Source organism: Harpia harpyja, chromosome 7, assembly GCF_026419915.1.
Source record: "Harpia harpyja isolate bHarHar1 chromosome 7, bHarHar1 primary haplotype, whole genome shotgun sequence".
Taxonomy (NCBI): Eukaryota; Metazoa; Chordata; class Aves; order Accipitriformes; family Accipitridae; genus Harpia; species Harpia harpyja.
The window spans coordinates 8,005,056-8,025,539 of NC_068946.1; the positions used below are offsets into that span (position 1 = coordinate 8,005,056).

Here is a 20,484-nt window from a genome sequence, read left to right on the forward strand (position 1 = left end):
TTAATTTCGCATCCTCTTCAGTAGGGTAGCAAACCCAGCTGGGGCCAGCCTTAAAGGCACAGGGAGGTTTTCAAAAAACCTAAAATCTAGGCTCGGAAGCAAGGATTTCCTTGGGAATGCCTTGGAGCTTGCTCCATTCCCTGGTGGTCTTCCTAGAGATGAGGCATCCTTTCTTTTAACACAGAGGAAGGGATGCGCTTGAGTTCGGCCAAAAGTTTGCTTGTTTGGGGCAACAGTGGGTACATCTTTCTGTAACATGCAATGGATGGGACTAGTCTGTGTGCCTCATGCTTTTGGTTAAAAAAAATCCCCCTTCCTCACCTTGGGAGTATGGAGCCGATGCCTGTGATTGCAGGTAGATGGGTCTTTCCTGAAGTTAAAAACTTGCAGCCAGGAATTACGGCTGCATTAACACCTTTGTTCTGCAGGCGAGGAACTGCTGCCAGCACTCTGTTAGCATAATTGCTGTGCTTCCCCTTGTGAAGTTTTATCTTTCTTATTACAATTAATTGCCTTGCAATTTTAATAATAATAATAATAATAATAAAACTCATCATTTTGGCTCTCTGCAACCACCCTTCAGGGCCACGGCTGCAAAGCCCTGCTGCAGGAGCTGTTGAGTGGTGACAGCAAGAGTTGGCTGCAAGGGAAGAAGGATTCCCCAGCCAAGCAAAAGCACCTGTTGAGCATGGGTGGAGAACAAATTAAGCCCAAACCTCCTCGAGTACCCAGCAAACCCAGCCAAGGCCAGACCTGCACAATGTCTCACTTGCAGACAGCCTCATTGACCTCCCTCCTGCCATGCCTAGATGACAACTGGAGCTCAAGAGCATTCTTTCAAAGCTATTTCTCTAACAAGGTACCGTCTGCAGTGTGGGTAGACTCCTAGCTAGAAATAAGATGCTGGGAAGATATTAGACATTCAGATGTCCAGTGGACCTACAACAGCAGTGAGCTTAAGCCACTGGTGAGCTTAAGATACCCGTTTAAGTTGATGGTTTGAGAAGAACACGGCTGTAGATAGCATTAGACTGTTCCCAGGCTAGGCACAATCCCGCAGAACAAACCACTAGTAACCAGGGGCCTCACCTGAATAATGAACTGAAACCCATCATTTCCTGGTGTTATCAGACCTCACAGGCTCAGCAGGGCTAGGCTGGACCTCTTCCAGGAGCGGCAAAGTTTTCAGTCGGTCACAAGTGTAGCTTGAGCTGAGAGCAGCTCTGATGCTGGCCTCTGAAGCTGTTTAGGAAGTCGCTTTTAAGTCAAGAGCTGAGTTCTGCAGAGGTGTAACCTCTCTGTGACAAGATAGGGCTGAAATGTAGGTAGGTATGTGAAAATCTGGCTGGATGATGGCAGCTTTGGGGACTGGTAATGAATAACTGCTCTTTTCCAACATCTGGAGCTCCTGATTTTCCCGCATACTGATCACAAGGTGCCTGCTGGTTCCCCAGGACCAGCTGCACCTCTGTTGATAGAGACATGTGGTGGCTTTATTTGTGTTAAAAGGCAAGTGAAAACACATATGTGAAGCACTCTTCTTAGTATAGATTTGAAGCTTGAGCCCTGGACTGGAGACACCCATTTGTCCACAGCTTTGGTTAAAAGAACAAATTCCCGGTGAAATAAAAATGCAGGACTGTGCAAAGCTGATAAAAGACCAAACCCGAGCCCTAAGCCAGCCCACAGCCCGTGCAAGGGCTGCACTCATACACTTGGGAAACAGAGCTATCGAGGGAACTCTGCTTTGTGTGCTGGAGCTTTTCCTATAACTCATTTTCTAGTTCCCCTCACTGCTAAGAGCAGGAAGGGTGCACCCAGCCCAATGTGGCCAATCCTAATAATCCCCCTGTCCTGCTCTCTTTTCTTCCCTCTGCCAGACCCCTCCTGTCCTCTCCGTCTGTAGGAGATGGGGAGGAATGAAGAAAAAGCAAGGTGTCTCTTGAACTCATTTATGGGCACACTCCCTCTGTGCTGCCCTGCAGCATCTCTGCAGACACTGGGCTTGGTAAAAAAGGGACAGGCTCTTTGGGCTGCCTCTAAATCCAGAGCATCTTCACTGAAGGCAGGGTATTCAGTGTTTTGTTTTTACCTGGACAATTAATAAGAGATCAGAACTTGCCTCTTCTTCCTATTTCAGGTGACAGGGGAAGTTGATATTGTGGCTGGGATGTGGTGAGGATTGTCAGAGCTAGCTCTGGCTCTGTTTGGTGGTTGGGGCTGAGCTGAGGCCATACAAACTCAGTTCAGCTGTGACCTCAGCCTGAACCTCAACCCCTGCAGGACAGCAAACCTGGTCCATCCCCTTAGCCCCAAGGAGCTATTGCAAATGATGTCCCCAGAGCACTTGGCACACCACATTTCATTGCTGGAGTGTAAAACAAGCAGGTTTAGCTTCTGTTAAAATGCTTTTCCTTACCAAATTAATAATAATTTCTTAGCTGAAATTATTGATGGCATTAAAAAAAAAAGAAAAAGATACTCAGCATTTTTTTCTGCTTATGTATTTTTCTAAACTAAAATAAATGTTTGGTATTAAATATAAAGAGTTGCTAGATTTTCTAGATTAAGATGGGAAAATTTAAAAGACTATGTTAATAAAAAATAAAAACATTTATAATGGGGGGGAAATTATTTCCTGGCCAATCCTAGTATCCTCTGCCAGGTGGCTCCTGCCACAGGTAACTGGATTTTCAGACTTCACACTAAGCAAGTCTTAGCTCCTCCTTATTCATAAGCACCCAAAACATTGAACACCGTAATTTCCTCATGGACAACTTACAAGACTTCCAAAATTTGGCTAAATACCCCACTTAGATAATTAAGGAGACATGCTGGTCTCAGACTGCCCAAGCCCCTGTGATGTGACATGACCGACTACAAGGGATGCTCACCTCTGCTATCTGCAACAATTTTTTGCCACAAGCTCATCTGATTTTTTCCAGTTGCTATGAGATTATTTTTTTCCCCCCTTCCTGACATGCTGTTGTGCTGAACACAGATCACAGAGTGTGAATTTTCAGTAAGAAACTGCGGTGCTCATGATTTTGGGGGTAAAATCTCAGAAACATGAATCAAGGTCAACAAACCCTGAAGCAACAAAGGCTGGAACTATCACAGCAAGCTCCCTGTTCCCCATAGAGATGCTGCAGGCAGAGACACAGTTTTGGAAAGAGAGAGGGATAGAAATCACAAAGAAAAGTTATTCTATTGCACCCAAAGCAATGATTACGTGCTGCAGAGGTGTTTGGTGAGAAACCTGCCTGCACCAGAGCTTGGCTTCTTGGACATTGGTGGGACTTATCAGGGGAGGACTGAGGAAGCAGGGCAAACTTCGTGCACGAGGTTTCTCAAGAATGCTCTCCACAATACAACCATGCAAAATAAACTGCAAATATTTTAACTTAAAGAGCCGGTCGCGCCCACCACGAGGCTAATATTCAGCATTATCCCACCTCACACCAAGTCTCCATGCAAACCGTTTTAAATTGAGCCAAGTTTTAAATTCAGGCCACAAAACAAAGCAAACCAGACACCTCCCAGCCCCATCCTTCCAGTTTGTTATCCCGATATCCACAATACAGCAGAAAAAATTGCATCTCCATCAATTGCATGCCGCAGCAAACACTGCACCAGCAAATTTCAAGGCACCTTTAATAAGTGCTGCAAACCTGATGATGGCTCCTCCAACAAACTCAAGACCAGCTTTTTACTCCTCCTCAGCTAACAAAGGGTGGTGCCAAACCTTTGGGCTTAATGACAATGACTTTCACCTGTACAGTACAGGTGTTTCCATCAGCAGGCTGCAAAGGCGCTGCTAAAGGACTCTGCTTCCCTTCTCAGCTACAGAACATGCATAAATGTATTATTATACATTTACCATCTAAAGATACTCGGTTGCATTCTAGGTAACAATTTAATCACAGCACACACACAGCTGGTAAAATATTCCTATGACCTATTTTATAGAGGAATTAAAAAAGGACCAATCTGATACAGATCTACCAAAGCACTGGACAACATAACTAATCTTCAGGCACAGTTCATTCTCCCAATCCACTAACGGCCTTTAATTTAAGTATACGCTAAATAAAAGTGCAGGTGAGGCGGGAGGACAAAGGGACAGAGCTGGACACCAGTTCCAGCCCAGCACCCACCCCACACACCATCAGTAGGTGTCTAGGTGTGATGCTACAAGCCCCAGCAGTCAGCATCACTATAAATCAGGATGGGTTGGTGAAATCTCGATAGAGGCACCTTACCTTTAGCTACTCGAGTATGAAATTTTACCCAAAATAATTGTCCTAATGCTTCAGAGCCGGGTGTCCAGCTCTTATTCTGGTCCCCACAGTGGGTTTTCTTGAATAGTGGGGGGGGTGGTGGAAGAAATCACAGCATCACCCAGGCACAAAAAGTATTCAACGTGGGTAAACCTGGTTGAAGGAAACCAACAGAGCATTTGGCACCACTCCTTTGCAAAGGCTCCTTGCAACCGGGCAGGCGCTGGGGCCGCTCTCGCCCACCCTCCTTTCCCCACCAAAGTCCACCTACTCCTGCAAACTTCCCCATTATTATTTCTTTTCTTCTCCCTCCCCCTCCACAGGCAAGTGCGTGGGTCACAATTTCTCTGATTCGCCTTGTATCTCCAGCTATAAAAAGAGAACATAATGGAAAAATAATTAAAAAATAAAAGAGAGGAATAAAAAACATCATTTTAAGGGAGAAAGGGGAGGGGGACCAGGAGATCTGCGGAGCTAGTAGATAACCAGCAGATGTGATTTTTGCAGATAAGCGTAGTAATTTAGATAAATCTGGAGGCTTTAGAGCCTTTCGCTTGCGTTCCTTTTCTTTCTGTCTGATTTTTTTTTCAATTTTATCTCGCAAGTCAAGAGGAGGGGGAGTGAGAAGGAGGGAGAGGGGGGGAAGCTTAATCTTTGGGTAGTTTTTCTTTTCTTTTTAATGTGTTTTTCCCCAGAAGGTGGGATAATGCGAGCTGCTCTCCCCCCCACGCACATACACACACACACACACACACACACGCGCGCACATGCACACAGAAGCTGGGGCTATGTTTTTTAAAAGCAGCGGACAAAAATCAAAATATTTGAAAATGTATTTCATGGTAATTATGTCATATTTCATGGACTGATGCCACTACTGAAAGAGAGCCTGAATGCCTTAATTTGTATAGAAATTGTAATCATTTGTTCATTTCAAGGTGAAAATTGCATTTTTTAATTTAAATTGTATGCTGCGTGATAGTCTATTATCTAGTAAAATTGTCTCCATGTCTGAATGCCTTATATGCAGCTGCAATGCTTGTTACAAATCCAGTTATATTCATAAAAGCTTTGTCGATGTCTCGGGAAATGTGAACAGTTTCTTGTGGGTTTCTTCTCTCTCTTTTTTTCTTTCTTCCCCTCTTCCCTCCCATTCTCATCCTCCCTCCCCTTTCCCCCTAGTCTTTTTTTTTTTTTCCAGTTGAAATAAACCCATATCTACTATTAATAATAATTAGCCTGGGTATATACAAAAGACAATTCTGTGTGGAATAGGGTGAGGGATGTGCAGAAAGCATTCAGAATTCCTGCTTATTTATTTATTTCAGAGCAAGCCACCTCGAGGTTGCACATTGCTGGGGAAAAAGGGATGAGAGAATAGAAAGGACAAGATAAAGGAAGGCAGTAAGATGTGGGGAGAGGTTTTGTGCAGCAGCTCCTGTAAATAAAACTCAGCCCCAAAGGACGGCACGGGCAGGCAGGGGCAGAGAGAGACTTGCACTGATGTAAGAGAGAGATTTAAGTCACTTTGGTGTTTCAGAGATTTGGGGCTAGGGTGGAAGGGAGGTAGAAGGTCACTTTGCTTCCAGCCCCTGGTTTTGAGAAAGCCCTGATATTTTATATCGTGATAGGAGCTATCCTACAGTGAATTGCAGCCTTGTCTCTCCTGGTGTCTGCTTTGATCCCCTATGTGATTTAGGGATGCCCAGAGTCTGCTGGAGGGGAAACAGTGTCTGTGAAGTTAACTGTGGTGTCCAAGATCCCCCCAGCACCGGTAAAAGGCCAGATCTCCTAATTTCCCACCTTCTGCCATGCTCACTGCATATTCGAGCTCCCTTGCTGTTCTGCAAGAGGGAATGTGGATAGTGGGAATCGCAGCCTCCCTTCTGGGCACCCTCAGCTGGGCTCTGCTGCACCCATGCAGCCCTCCATGGAGAGCAATCCTTCTCCCCTAGTCTGACTTTTCCTGGGAAGGCGGAGATGGATGCACATGCATCTCAGTCTCCTCACCTTCCACTCCTGCTTCAGCCAAAGAGCCGAGGACACCCCATCTCCCACCACCCAGCTTTTCTGGGAAAACTGCACAAAAAAAAGTCAGCTTGGAGTAGAAATGCTGGAAATACTGGCCCAAGGATGCACAGCATTAGAGGAAGACTGACAGGAATGTTACAGGAATGCAGGATGAGCTTGCTGGCTAGTGTAAATCAGCAAAAGCAGTTAAAATTCTGGGCTGGTTTGCACCAGGTGAGAATGTGGCCTGCCCGGGACAGGATATTAATTATATTAATCCTTAAAAAAGAAAGAAATGGGCCTCACAAGGAAATCCTTTTTCAGTCATTTAATTCCCTTTCATACACCTCTCCCTGCTCGGAATACCCTGATTTTATGCAGGTCCACAGCCTATTATAATAAACTTCTCTACACCTATTCTGAAAAGAAATTGCTCATGAAATGCTGTAAAGCTAAGGCTGCTGAGCCAAATTTGCCGGCACAGTCACTGTCTGACAGTAGCTATAACCACTGAGACAAGCAACAACGGATCTAAACACGGGTCATGAGATGGGTCTGACCTCTGAGCCAGGCAAACATCCCCTGAGGATTAAGACATGGAAAGGGGGGGTACCAAAATGCTGTTAGCATGATGGTTCATGCAGGGATGCATTCAGTTAGGCATGCTTTACGTGTACGTGTGGGTGTCTTAGGATTTCTTGCAATCATGCCTTTTGCAGCTTCATTCGTAATCTCCCCAGTTCATCAGAGAGACTTAGCAGGTGTAAATAGCTAAAATACCAGTAGCTGAAATACAAGGTGGACCATGTGTCCAAGGGGACATTGTAGGATGGGAGGCATTGCTCATGAAAAGTGATGGAGCTGGAAAGAAGCAGGTATAACACAGAGAACATGGAGGAACTGTCCTCCCCAAAAAGATGCATCAGTGCACTCATCACCCCCTCTGCCTTGCTATCCAACAGGTTACACCTGCTATACACAAGACATCTGTATTAATTTCACTGGGGACTTACAGCGGTATTTTAGTCAGATGGGAAAGGCTGATATTTTCCAGTGATTTGAGTTCCTGCCATAAGCAGGACCTAAAATGCACAGGATGGGTGCTCTGCACTTCCCAAAAAATCAAGCCACTGATGCCAATTGGGGCTGAGCAAAAATCACGAGCAGGTTTTAAAAGCCTTGGTGTGTTGCTTTAAAGAGTGGGGACTGGTGTTTGCAGAGGGAGATAGGTGCTCGGGCATATCTTCCAAGTTTTGCTTGGGACTTCCCTAAATTAGGCATCACCTGCACGCTTTCATGGTCCCTGAATCATACTTTCAGAATGTATTTTCAGCATCAATACAAAACAGAATACTAAAACCCAGCAAAAACTCTCATAGCATTCACACCTTGCAGGGCTAGGCTTTCTGCCTCCCTTTTCTCTAATATTTATCACACCCCAGTCAAGATTTGGGGACTGGTCAGTTGAGACATGAACTAGGTTCAGACACTTAAAACAACGTGATCCTGCCTAAGTCTCTCAACCTTCATCTGCCTGTAAAACAGCTTTCAAAACCATTACATTACAGCAATGCTGGAAAAGGTAACGTGATGGAAAAGAGGAAACAGTAAAGCTGGTTTTAACAACTTTTTCTGAAACATTTTGGTTTTATAATAAGGACGTTCTCCAAATTATTTTAATTATTCAGTTTTTAATAAAGAGAAAGGAAGAAAATGTTCAGTTTCTTCAGTTTTAGATAAAAAAAAGGTTTTAAATCTCAGGTTAGAAAGGCAAAAATGCTTTTCTTCCCTTCCAGGTTGTTCTTCTCTTTTCTTGCATGCCTTTTAAAATGAAAAAGAAACAGAAAAGTGGAAACAACCTCAATATTTAAAATATTTTTATCTATTCCTCATATTTCCTCCAAAAAAAATATTTGTGAGAATGTCCAGGAAAATAATGTAAATACATTCAACTTTTTTTGAGTAATTCAAAAGAAAAGTGCTAGTTACCCTGCCAAGTGCTTCTGCCCTCCAAAACTACATAGCATTGAGATACAGTGATATACATAGATATATATGTGTGCTCTGTGTCTCTGCTCACTTGGAGTCACACTGTCCTGTACTTTCTCCAGCTGCTAAATGCACAGCTCCAGGAGAATATGCAGCGGGGGGCCAAGGGGAGGCTGTGGTAAGCGCACAGGCGATGGCTCAGATCGCGGAGAGGTTTGCTGGAAGCCGGAGGCAGTATGTGTGAAACCCAAAAATAAAAACTGAAATAAAAAGCAGAGCAGGAAAGGTGCACAGAGTTAGACCCCGTCACAGCAGAGGAACAGTCCCTCTCATGCAAAGCGCAGGCAGCCGTACGCAGCACCTCGGGTCAAGTCCAACAACACGGGACCAACACGGACACGATGCAGTGACTGGGGTCAGCACCCTGTCCCCAGCCTGCAGGATGCAACGCGTTTGCAAAAGTTAGCAGCTGGTGTCAAATTGACTTGAATTTGATTTATCACCAGCTTATCAGCAGATTAAAGTTGACGACAGCTTAGAGCCATAATTGACCGGTGATACTTGTAGCGGGAGCTGTATCGGCCTGAGCAGCTCCCTTGTGGGCTAGCTTGCGCCCTTGACGTCTTTCAGAGGGCAACGGATCGACTCTGGCGAGGCCTGGGAAATATCCTGCGCTCCTCAGATAAGGTTTGAGTCGTTAGGAGAGAGGACGAGGAGCTCAGGGAACAGTTGAGGGCAGTGTTGAAACGCTTGCAACTACAGGGCTGGCGGCAACGGAGCCTGAACGTGACCATTGCTGGAGCAAAGTCATTTCTGGGAGGGCTGGCAAAGAAGCACAAAGCTGCTACTTTTCAGCAGCAGGCCAGCACAGATTTAAACACAGGGACGTGGCTAGAAATAATGTTGTCCTGTTTTAGGGCTCCTGGAAATGACGGTCCCTTCCTCTACAGACCCCTCCATGTGCAAATGCACAGTGTGGCTGGCTTGGCCACTGCCAAAACACACCAGCTCCAGGGTGAAAATCAAGTGCTGCTAGTGAGTGCAGATCGAAGGTGGGAAGGGGGGCTTTGGTGTGGGTAGAATTTGCAGATGCCATATAATTCCCCTAGGGCACAGCTAGGAAGCTGGGGCTACCTGCCCTTCTCTGATGGCTGAAGGCCATTCTTACACAAAGGCAAGCCTCTCCGTTTCTCAATTATCACAAAAAAAGGGGTTTTCTGACAGCATGGTGCCCTTGGCATCATGCAAGAGCAGAGGTTTCCAGCCTTTTCCCCATTTGGAGACCTGTAATATTTTCCAGTGGTCCCCATCGAGGCCCTCAGAGCACACCAAAGCTTCAGCCTGTGCAGCCCCTGTGTGCCCAGAGCTGCCCCAGCCCTGGGCCAGGCACCCCGCAGTCCCCCAGCCCACTGCTCTGCTGCAAACCCATCTGCTGGGGTGGCCAGCCCTTGTCTCCTGTGTCCCCCATTTTCCCATTTTCCTTCCAAATGTGAATTATCCAGGCAGCGGGAGCAGGCGTGGAGTGGAGTCACACCAACACTTTACCTGCCCTAGGACAAGCTCCGCTGCCCAGTGTTTCTTTTTCTAGGACTGGAGGAGGCTTTTCTGTCTCAGTGAGGGAGGCTGATTTTCTTAGCAAAAACATTTTCCGTCGCCCTGATGGAAAAGAAAGCTGTACTGGGGTTTCTATGTCCTATCTAACCTGAACGTAGCTTTGCTGGGCCCTAAGAACAGCTTCAGAGTCCTGCTGTGCCCAGGGGACTGCAGACAACACCGCACAACTTCCAGTAAAGGTCTCTGCCTGAACCCAGGGCTCCGGGCACTGGCTCAGTAATTCTTCAAAGACATAGTACCAAGAGGAGCAGGATAGTGTTAAGAAAGGATCTCAGCGGGCACTTGATAAGGGACTAACTCTGAAGCTAGCTACGACCAGTGGTGTGCATGTGAGGCAAGGAACGCCAGTGTGAGCAGAGTTTGCAAATGCTAAAGCCCTTGTTACTCTGCCGAGCCTTCTCGTGCCTGTGGGAGACTCCAGGCTGGCAGATTGCTGCCTCTTTTGCTTACAAAAGACAAACACAGGAGCAGCATCTCATCATGCAGTTGGTGTATCTTATCTAACGGTGATCTCATTTGGGTTTGGGAAGCCAGTTAGGTCCTGTGGACTGATCCCTCTGCTGAGAGGCAACCAGAAAAAAAACCCAGTGACTAATTAGGCTAGTTTCTGTGTGCGGATATTCATCCAGCACGAGTTGGATGAAGATCAACTCATTTTACACAGAGCCAAAATGTCTTCAGATGGGAACAGCTTTTGAATTCAGTGCTTTGTTTAAAGGCAAAACGCTTTATTACCGATTGCCGAAGCCCCAAGCCATGTATTCCTCCGTAGAGTTTAAAAATATTTTTCCGCTTGTTGATGCTGCGCTTTGGCCTTTAACGAAAGCCAGGTGCCTGCAGAGCTCGGAGTTAACACGGCAGCCCAGTCCCACCCTGGCCTGCACAGCCTGCCTTCCTCTGCCCGTGCAATAGCTTGCTGAAAATGAATGCATAAAGAAACGGTTGTATTTAGAACAGGCCAGGTAATTGTTCTTCCCTTGTGAAAAGTCACAGTGAAATTAAATGTTTTATTTATTTATGTAGCTTTTCCGCGTTTTCATTAACGAATGAAGCACACAATTTTGCTTTTTAGCAAAAACATCTGTAGTCTGCATGTGTGTGTGTGAATATTTTTGATTTACCAGCTTTTCCCCTTGTGCTTGGCACACTGCAGAGCAAGTCAAGCAAACAAGCCATCCAAAGACACTTTTAATCCTTTTTTTTTTTTAATGTATAACAGTTATGCCTGAGTTACAGAGAGACACCTACAGGCAGCAGGTAGTTAAAGCAAATACCAGTTTCTCTTTCTACTATACTACTCCATATAGCTGAATAAATTATGGTGCGATTATATATATACACACGCACGCAGGCACACACACACACGCACACATACTCACACGCAGGCATACACATGGAGCAAAATGGCTATGAGTCAAACACAGAAGCAACATATCTGCAGTTACTAGGAATAAGGAATGTCCTATAGTGCTATGTAGATATTCCCCAGGTGGGTATATGGAGGTGTTAGGGATGACGGGTTAGAAGCATTAAATACACAAAGTCTCTGAGCGACAGGAGCCAATCTGCTGAGTTACTGGACACAGTGAGGCAATGTCCGTTTTGTGGTCTCAGGACGGCGCTGAGAGGTGATGGCAGGGGCATGGGAGGGGTGTGGGGAGGTAAAAGAAATCCACTCGGCATTTTTCCTTTCCCCAAGGATGTCAGTTCTCATCTGCAGGCATGGAAGAAATGTCGACCTGAGAGAACGTCTCTGGAGTGTGTCCCTTTGCTTGGTGGTTTTTTTGGATGAGGTGCAGAACAATTTCTGGATTCCCAGGCACCCTCAGTGTCACCAGTAGTTGAGTATCTGTTCAGTCCCCGTTTGGTCTGCTTAGAGCGACTGCGACTGCACGCTCTTCAGGGTCCTGCTGTCCAACGCTTGTCTGCTGTCGATTGCTACTCTTCCATGCTTGGTTTTGTTTTGCCTTCAAGGCACCTCCCTCTGTTCTGTCCCCCCCTCCCCGTCCCACCCCACCCCCTGAGTTTGTCTCTTTTCAGCAGAACTGAGGTTGGCAATCCATAAACCAAACCAAACCAAAACAAAACATACTTTGACTTTCATACATGAATGTACCTTAAAACAAAACAAAGAAACCAAAAAAATCCCCAAATCAAACCCATCCCACCCCAAAGAGTCTGGAATGTATTTTGAAAACACACGATAGGCAAATTTCTACAGTTCATCCCCCCACCCCCCCTTTTTTCTTTTTTAACTAGCACGGCACTCACTGTGGTTTTAGTATAAAAAAATGTCAACTTTCTATAAACATACAGCACATGACCAAATTTCCAACTAATGTACAAAGTGCGACCACGAGGGAAAGGTCAGAGAATAGCTATTTGCGCTAGCATGGGGCTTTTTTCATATTCCTCTAAGAACTCTATTTACAGCAGTGCCCGGGTGTTCACGGACTTTCTGGTGAAGGTAATTGGCAAATAGGTTTCTACAGTGCTCCCTCTTTTTAGTACTTTTTACTTTAGGGGTCCTGCACTCTGCGCTGAGCTCAGCTGAAGTCCTCCTCAACAACATGCTCGCTGTGAGGACCAACTGTCCACTGTTGAGGGATGCTTGGGAGACATGTATGCACGCACAGGAGAATAGATAACGGCGGGGAGAAGAGAGCTGATGGGTCTTTGCGAGCAGGAGCAGCGGACAAGCAATTCTCATGACAAACTGAAACTTTCCTTCTAGTTTAGCAGGCAGCTAGGAATGCATTTGGTCAGAAATTTCAGTATAAAGAACAGGGGATTGCAAATGTCTGGGCCAGGTACTGGGCCAACAATCACTATCTACAAACTCCATCTTCCAGTGGCAAGGAGGATGTAGATTTTAAGGTGCTCCCAGACTGGGTGATTATCGGCATTTGGCCTTTTAAATACTACTAAATATGGCACACAAGAAAATCATGTGCTCTGTTGTTTTAGCAGTCGTCTCAGAATGATACTGAGACACAGGAGCAAATCTGAACAGGTGCTTCAGTCATTAATCCCTATTCTAGTGTCTATCATGGAGACACCCTTGCTTTCACCCTCAGTCCCCCAGTTCAGTTCAGGTGTGGCTGAAGGTTACAGTTGTTGGGAATGGCATTTAAGCCAGGAGTGGAATTCAAAAGGATTTCTTCCTTAGATCAGCTTTAAAGCATAAACAACATAAACCAGCATCTTTTGTTGCTTTCTGAGATCTCAAACTGGCACAAAGCAGGGAGAGTGCTTCAGATAATGTGACCAGTCCAAGGCATTTTGGCTCTTCAGCCACCTCAAGGAAATGGGTACCTTTGGCCTCACCTATTCATCCAGCTGTAGGTGCTATATATTGCCCTGAGAAAGGATGCGAAAAATGCAAGCTTCAAGTGCTTCAAAAGCTTTGTGATCCAAGGAAAGTGTTTCACAACTAGAGTGAAGCTTTATGTGTGATACAGCTGGACAAGCAGAGGCTGAATTGCAATCTCTGGAGTATAAATGACAGCAATACAGCCTCTGGATGCAGATGTTGCCCCGCACAGAGCTCCTGCGCAGAAACATGCAAGTGAGCAAGTGAGAGGCCAAGTTGGTGTATTAATACACTTTTAGGAAAGTAGAGCAGGCTCTGTCACAGCCATAAAGCAAAGCTGATGAAAGCCATATGTGGCTCTGATAGGATGCTGAGCAACGTAAGAAGCACAACTCTGCTTTGGTCAGAACAGGTACTTGTCCACATGGCTCAAGAAAAAGTGGCTTGGTGGTTTGTGATAAATGATGTTGGGGCAAGGCAGGGGACAGTTCCCCAGAAAAATGTTGTTTCAGCTGCAAAAACAAGATCAGATTATTTGAGAAGAATGGAAGAAGCAGCAGCAACAGAAGAGAGCACAAAAGAAGTGTCTCCTTTAACAACCTAGGAGCATATGCTAGACCAGAACTCATCTGACCACGTGGTCCCTCATTATTGCCAGTGGACAAAAGCAGACATTCATTATCCTAAAGCAGACATATAAAATAGTAAGTATATTATAAACCCTAACAGTCTGTAGATAACTTTAAGTACTGCCTGTTGCCATTGGACTTTACACATCAGCTACTGCCTGGCACAAATTCTGTGCATCAGGGTGGTTACTCAGGGGCAGCTTTCCTTGCCCTCTCCAGATCAAATTTCAGTGCATTCTTCCTCTCAACATAGGAAGGTGAGAGGAAAAAAGTCTATGATATTAGATATCTGCTTAAGAATCATCAAGGATCATCACCACATGCAAAAAAACTATTTAAAAACCCATGTGGGTCATGACTTAGCAATACCCTCTTATTTTTGGCTGCTTTTATCTGAGCAGTGTGATGAGCAGAATTGTAAGCCAACACAAAAGTGAGAGCACTGGCTGCTACAGAAAAGTGGGGTGATAAATCCAGAGAACAAGATCTGGTTTACAGAGAGAAAGGCTCCACCACCAAAATGAAAAGCAGAGGGAAGGGACCGAGAGGTTGAGTTGTACAGAATAGTACATGAAATGAGAGGGGTGGGGGAAGAGCCAGCAGGATGGACGGGGCAAGCACTTCTCCTGGCAGCTAGAGGATAAAGAATGCTGTTGGTAAGGTAAATCTTTTCCTGCAGTACAAATAGGTGCAATGTTGCAGTTGAGAGCACCTTTCCTTCCTAGCTGCTGTTAGAAAGACTCTTCAGGTCAGCTCCCCTATGACTCCACAACCACATCCATCCTTCAGTGAGAGGCAGCTGCGGGAAAGCACCTTCAGAACAAGCACCATTTTCTTTCAGGTGGCCCTTTACTTGTAGAAGAACCTGGCTTTGCATACTGACCCCTCCAAGCAGGCAGCTAACGAACACCTCTGACTCTTCCCTCTCTTGTCTTTGTTCTCATGGCCAGCTTCTCTCCTGCAGAGTGAAAGAAGGGCCACTGACAGTCCTCACCCTTCTCAACTGGATAGACAAAAGCTCCGACACCATCGAGTGTATCTGATGCCCTTCCTCTGTGCGTGCAAGGCCAGCGTTTGCTATCACATCTCCTGCTGCTATTAGATGCCCGTGTCTTTTCAGTGATAATCAGGTCTAAATTGGTCCCTAAGAGGAAAAGTAAATGTTGCTCGTGCCTGTGCCCATAATCTCCAGTCCTCATGCAGCAATTTACATTTACACTTTCCAAAGGTCCCAGGCTGGACAGACTTCCATCCTGCCCCTGCTTAGCAGCAATCTGGCCTGCTTTGGCCCTGCTTTGGGAAGCCATCAGTGAGAACAGAAGGGTAGAATGGGGTGGGGAAATTTGCTGTCACTTTAATATATGTTTTTCTGGTTTTGTTTGTCTTTGTGTTTTTTTTTTTTTAAAACAAGTTCTTATATTTGGTCCATAGGTCTTCTGTGGTCCCGAATTACATCACCCTAAATGATCAGCTCGGTTATTCCTTCCTATACGACATTCACCAAATTTACAGCAATGGAAAGAAAAGGAAACAAAATGAAACATTTTTTTTTTACAAAGAAAAAAAGACCAATTTGGCTTTGACTATGCCAACTACCTAGATCAATGGAAAGTCCTTAAGTGTGGGCAAAATGCCATGGCCAGGTAGGTTAGAGGGAGGGCATGAACTCGGGGCTAATAAATGTACCCAACCCATTGTCTCTGGCCACAGGATGAGTCAGGTCAGAGGCCAGGCTTGCCTCTGAGAAGAGTGCTCTGGGAGGAGCTGGATACTTGGAGAGCCCTCCCCCTCTTTCCCGTCTCCTTCACAGCTCAGGTTGGTGCGAGGTGGAAGGGAATTGGGAAGGAGTAGGGTCCGGGTACAGGTAGATCCCTGGAAGGCTGGTGGTGTTTTCTCCAGTGGTACCAAGTTGCTGGAGTGGGTTGTTGGCACAGTCGGACTCTTCAGTAAGCTTGGCCTGTCTCTACTGGTAGGAGGCCCAGAACGGCTGAATGTTCTCCCAGCTTCATCCTACGCTGTGTAGACAGACTCACGTTCTTGGCCAAATAATCAACAGCGGCTGAAGAGGAGGGGAAAAAAAAGGAGGGTAAGAAAACAGCACAACGTTAGCATTTAGTGGAAATGAGGCTTTCAGCATCAAAGGGTGTGTTACCAACAGACCCCGCAGACTGACTCTTACAAAGGAAGGCCCAAAGCAGCGGTTGTCACACACACGAGGGTCCTGCTGCACTCCTAGCAAAGAGTGCAAACAGATGATGGTCCTGCCAGAAACACCTAGGTAGGTCTCCGTGGACCTACTGAAAAGAGCTAAAAATCTACTTCTGCCACGGACAACGGTGTTTCCAGCGGAGCTGCCTGAAGACAAGCCTGAGCAGAAAGCCAGCGGGATAAGCCTTCCAGCCTCACCTCCCTGTATCATCTCATGGTGGCAAAGCCAACTGCTGCACTCAGTGATGCTGGTGTAAATGATTCCAGAAATTTCAGTGGAAGCTCACCAAGTCTGGACAGGGCTTGAATCTGACTCATCCGCAGCATGCTGACTCATCTCTGCAAGCTCTGCTGCCTGCCTTCATCCACCCTTCCTAAGGGAAACCGCTTTGCTTATCGCCATCTGGGTGAGAAACACAGCCACAACTCCTGAGGCGATGCGTGAACCTGTATCCCAGCTTGCCTGACTGCCCCATGGTCTGAGGGGGAAGAGGACCAGGGCAGGATGGTGACATTGCTCATTAGCTGAGCTTCAGTCAAAGTCTCTCCCTTTCACTAGCTTTAATGTCTCAAATTAGATTAATAAGGAGCTGGCAGGAGATGTACAATCGGTGCCAATGAGTAAACAAATTTCAGCCATCAACGTCTTGTCAGACGCCTGCCCCAGAGGAGGTCCCTTCCAGACACAAATTCTTATTAGACTTGTCATATCTATTAGGATTCCTTTCACGCTTCTGCGTTCCATCACCAGCATCATTAACACAGCTCCGGCCTTTGGGAACCGCGAGGACCACGTTAATCTGGCATCTCTGCTCCTCACCGGCTGGGACAGCACAGACTGTGCAAGCGCTGGCAGGCTGGTGTGCTGGAAGCAAGCAGGTTCGGCACAGGGTGAGTTATCTGGGGCCGAAGTGAGGCCTGCTGGGGAACATGGCTTCTGCAGGCGGCAGAGTCTGAAAGGAGCTGAGTTAGGCAAGTGGAGCTGGCATGCTGGCTAGTGCTCCTTGGGGACTGAGATCCTGGGGTAGCTTGACTGGAGCACTGAGCTCTGTAATGCATTATGGTGACTCTAGCTGCAAGGGGGTTGTACATAGGATTAGACCCCAAGCTATGGTTCTTGTCCAGACCTTATCAGCTTGGTCCCCTGATATTTCAGGTAACCACATTAAATAAGGTCTTTGAGAGGCTGTAGGTAAAGAGGAAATTCACTCCTCGGACATGCTGCATGTGTGTGTGTGGTTGTGCCTCTGTCTCTGTTGTCACCTGTTTCCGTGGATGAATTCAGATGGGTGCTTGGGAAAGGAGGGCGATGAATGGTTGGAGCTGGTCATCCTGCTCTGAGTGGTACCCAGCAAAATGGAAATTTGATGGCGATCCCATCTTCTAAAAAAGCCATGCTAAACTCCCAATATTGCTTTTTGTGCCAGTGGGAAGAGTTCAAAGGCACCAGGGTATCCCACACCAGAAGTCGAAGATATGGTTTGTTGGTTTAACACAGTGGAAGCCAAAATAAAACCAGAAACTTACCAAAAGTACTCTGGGTGTTTATTTGCTTATGTGAGAGAGAAAGCGTGTCTGGTTTTGTGTTTCTAAAGCAAGAATAAGCAGGAGATAAGCGGGGAGAGAGAGATTCTCTGCAGGCCAGGTCCAAAACCTATCAAAGCTACAGAACTCTTACTTACAAGCCCTCGTTATGTCCCCTGTTATACAGAGCCTGCCGCCACCATAACAACCCCCCATTTTTATTATATCAGTGTTCACTAAAAAGAGTTTTGATACTTTTTTGCTGCACCATAGAAGGAAGAAACATATGATTTGAACTGAATGTCAATAAATACTGATCTTGCGGAGGTCACCTCACACTGATCGGCATTTAAACAGGATTTGAAAAGAAGCAGTGAAGAATTAAAAAGCAGGAAGAATTAGAAGCATCTGCTAAATACAACATGCACCAAGAAAGACAAGAAAAAATGTTGTTATATCAAGGTCAACTTCATGTAAGCGATTGCTCTAACAGGACTAATTACTAATGAAAACTGTTTCCACACACAGAGATTATTATAAATGGGTGTCATTATAAGAAAGATTTATAGTCAAGTGGACTTACATATTGCCTGCACAGAGCTGTAAATACAAATATCTATACACATATGTGCACACATTCAGAATTTGCTGCTTAACATAGATCGCACCTTAGAACATCTACGGTTGGTTTGTGCTGCCATGCAGCATGGCATTGGCTTTGGCTGTAAGACTTCGCAGGTGTGACTCCAGCCCCCAGCACTGGGAAGCAGTGGCACTGTGGATGCTGCGTGATGCTTTCTCACCTACCTTCCTTGCCCCAGCAGGAAGAACGCCTTCGTGACTAGCTACCTGCGTGTCTCTGGGCATGGAACACATCTGGACTAATTCTGTTGACCACGCAAGACTTGCTGCTGGGCACAAGCCTGTTGGCAGCCTGGTCTCTCACGACTATTAACAGGAAAACATTCCTGTTCCGAACCGAGCTCAGTGGGCTCTAAACTGGACTTGCAAATTTAATGGGTGTCTAGCAGAAAAGAAAGAGCTGTGCGACAGAAATCAGGAAAGGGGGGCAAATAAAACAATGTAAATAGGACTGCATGAGCAGTTTTTCATCAGCATAAGGAGAGGCCCAAGTAAAAATTCCTGCAGCAAACCAAGACAAACCCTTCTTTCTCTTTCCTTCTCCTTTGCTGGTCTCTCTCTCTCTCAGAAAACGTAGCTCGTCCTCCTTATTTTATTTTTTACACACATGGGTGTGACTAACGTCTTGCCCAAGGGAATCTTTATTGGAAATACATGGTATTGGAATTTGTTTAAGATTTTTATCAATAGCACGTGTGTCCAGCCTCACATCCAGAAGCGAGGGGAAGGTCAAGGGGTCACAGATCAAACTCCCGAAAAACAAAAAAAGGAGGGGTGGGGGGAAGCTGCTATTGATCCCGTCTGCCGCCACAGCCGGTTCTCATTTAGCTGTAGAAGTTAAAGACATTAAAGGGCTGTGACGGAGAGGGGAATAAAAAGCCACAGCCAAATGGAAGGAAAGGTCACTGAGGACAAGCTATGGGCAAGCAGGAGCGCTCCCGGAGGAAGAGGATGCACCTTTAACCCTCCACGGATCACTCTCTCACACCACCACACTTAGTTTAACACCAGCAGGTGAGCCCTTTGCCAGGCTCGCTGGTGTTTTTGTGACCCAACCATTCTGGAGGAGAAACAGATCCTCCCAGGGTCCCTCTGCCTTTTGGGTCTGAGGTTTGGGTTCAGGATTGCAATTCCAGCTTCACTTCAGCTTTCGCAGAACCACAGCCCAACTGACAAGCATTGGCTTAACATTTTTAGTAGCAAAATCTCTGAGCATGGTCCCAGCCCTTACTTTACAGAGTGCAGGGGAGGAAGCAACGTATAGTTCTGCATCACTAAGGCATGGCATTAAAATCCCAGCTTTCTTTTGGCTGAGCAGGGTGAACATGTTGTAGGGCTTTTGGAAAAGCAAGAATTGGAGAGGGGGAAGGGGACAGGTCTGGAAGTTGTCCTTTTCTAATAGAAATGTTTTACCTAAAATATTTCAGTTGGGACTTTTGAATCAGACTGCAAGGGTGTTGGGGAGGCTGTGTGGAGCAATGTCCATCTGTGTCTGGAGAGTAGCTTCCCTTTTTCTCTCTCGATGGACAGAATTCCACGGGAATCCCTTCCAATAGACTATCCATATGTTCTTACATTCCCTCCCTCTCTTCTCCTTTTCCCTATGCAGGGGGAATACAATCAGTGCACTTACTTTGTCCATACTGTCCATATTGGTAGCCAGCCACCGGATCCACACTGTAACTGGTGGTGCTGTAGGTGGGAGGACAGTAGGACTGGGAAGTTGGGAGGCTGTCCACAGACTTGATGGAGTCGCTCCGCTGGCTGCAGCTGGCAGAGATGGAGTTGGTGGTGTCCAAGCCACCGTGAAGGGGAGAGATGGAGAAGTCAGCCTGGGGTTGCGGAGGAACCCCACTGGGGTTGCTCAGGATGCTCATCACCTGGAGAAACACAGGAGACAACACGTCAATGTCTGGAGGAGAAAGGGTATGTGTGCAGCTGCCTTCATGCATACCAGGGTGAAACAGTCTACATATAATGGTGGTCTATCAGTATAATATACAATATCAATATAGGTTTGGCCAGGCTGGAGAATGAAGGCCTGCTTCCACCAAATAACAACAGACAGACCCCACAGCTGGCTCCTCTGTGTCTAACGCTTTATTTGAAAGACCTTAATAGGGATAACTGAGAAATTCCTTCACAGCACACTCAATCTTTGGTCTCTCTTTGCTGACCTGCTAACATTAGCTGTGCTGTTCAGAATGAACACTGGAGAAAGGAATAAACTTGGGACAAACTTGCTGGACACACACTGCCATGAACTAGCACTCCC

The 20,484-nt window shown here is 46.1% G+C and overlaps 1 protein-coding gene across 3 annotated transcripts in view; it reads right to left on the reverse strand.

Annotated features, from left to right (window-relative positions):
- Positions 1-15,494: 15,494 nt before the first annotated feature.
- The window catches only part of PAX7 (paired box 7), a 101,836-nt gene continuing 96,846 nt past the window's right edge, over positions 15,495-20,484 (reverse strand). For all 3 annotated transcript variants that reach the window (XM_052792399.1, XM_052792397.1, XM_052792398.1), the window contains 2 exons: positions 19,843-20,089; positions 15,495-15,894 (listed from right to left, as the gene is read on the reverse strand). In XM_052792399.1, coding sequence (XP_052648359.1) covers positions 15,779-15,894; positions 19,843-20,089 — 363 coding nt within the window. In that variant the 3' untranslated portion in view covers positions 15,495-15,778. The remainder of the gene's footprint in view (positions 15,895-19,842; positions 20,090-20,484) is intronic.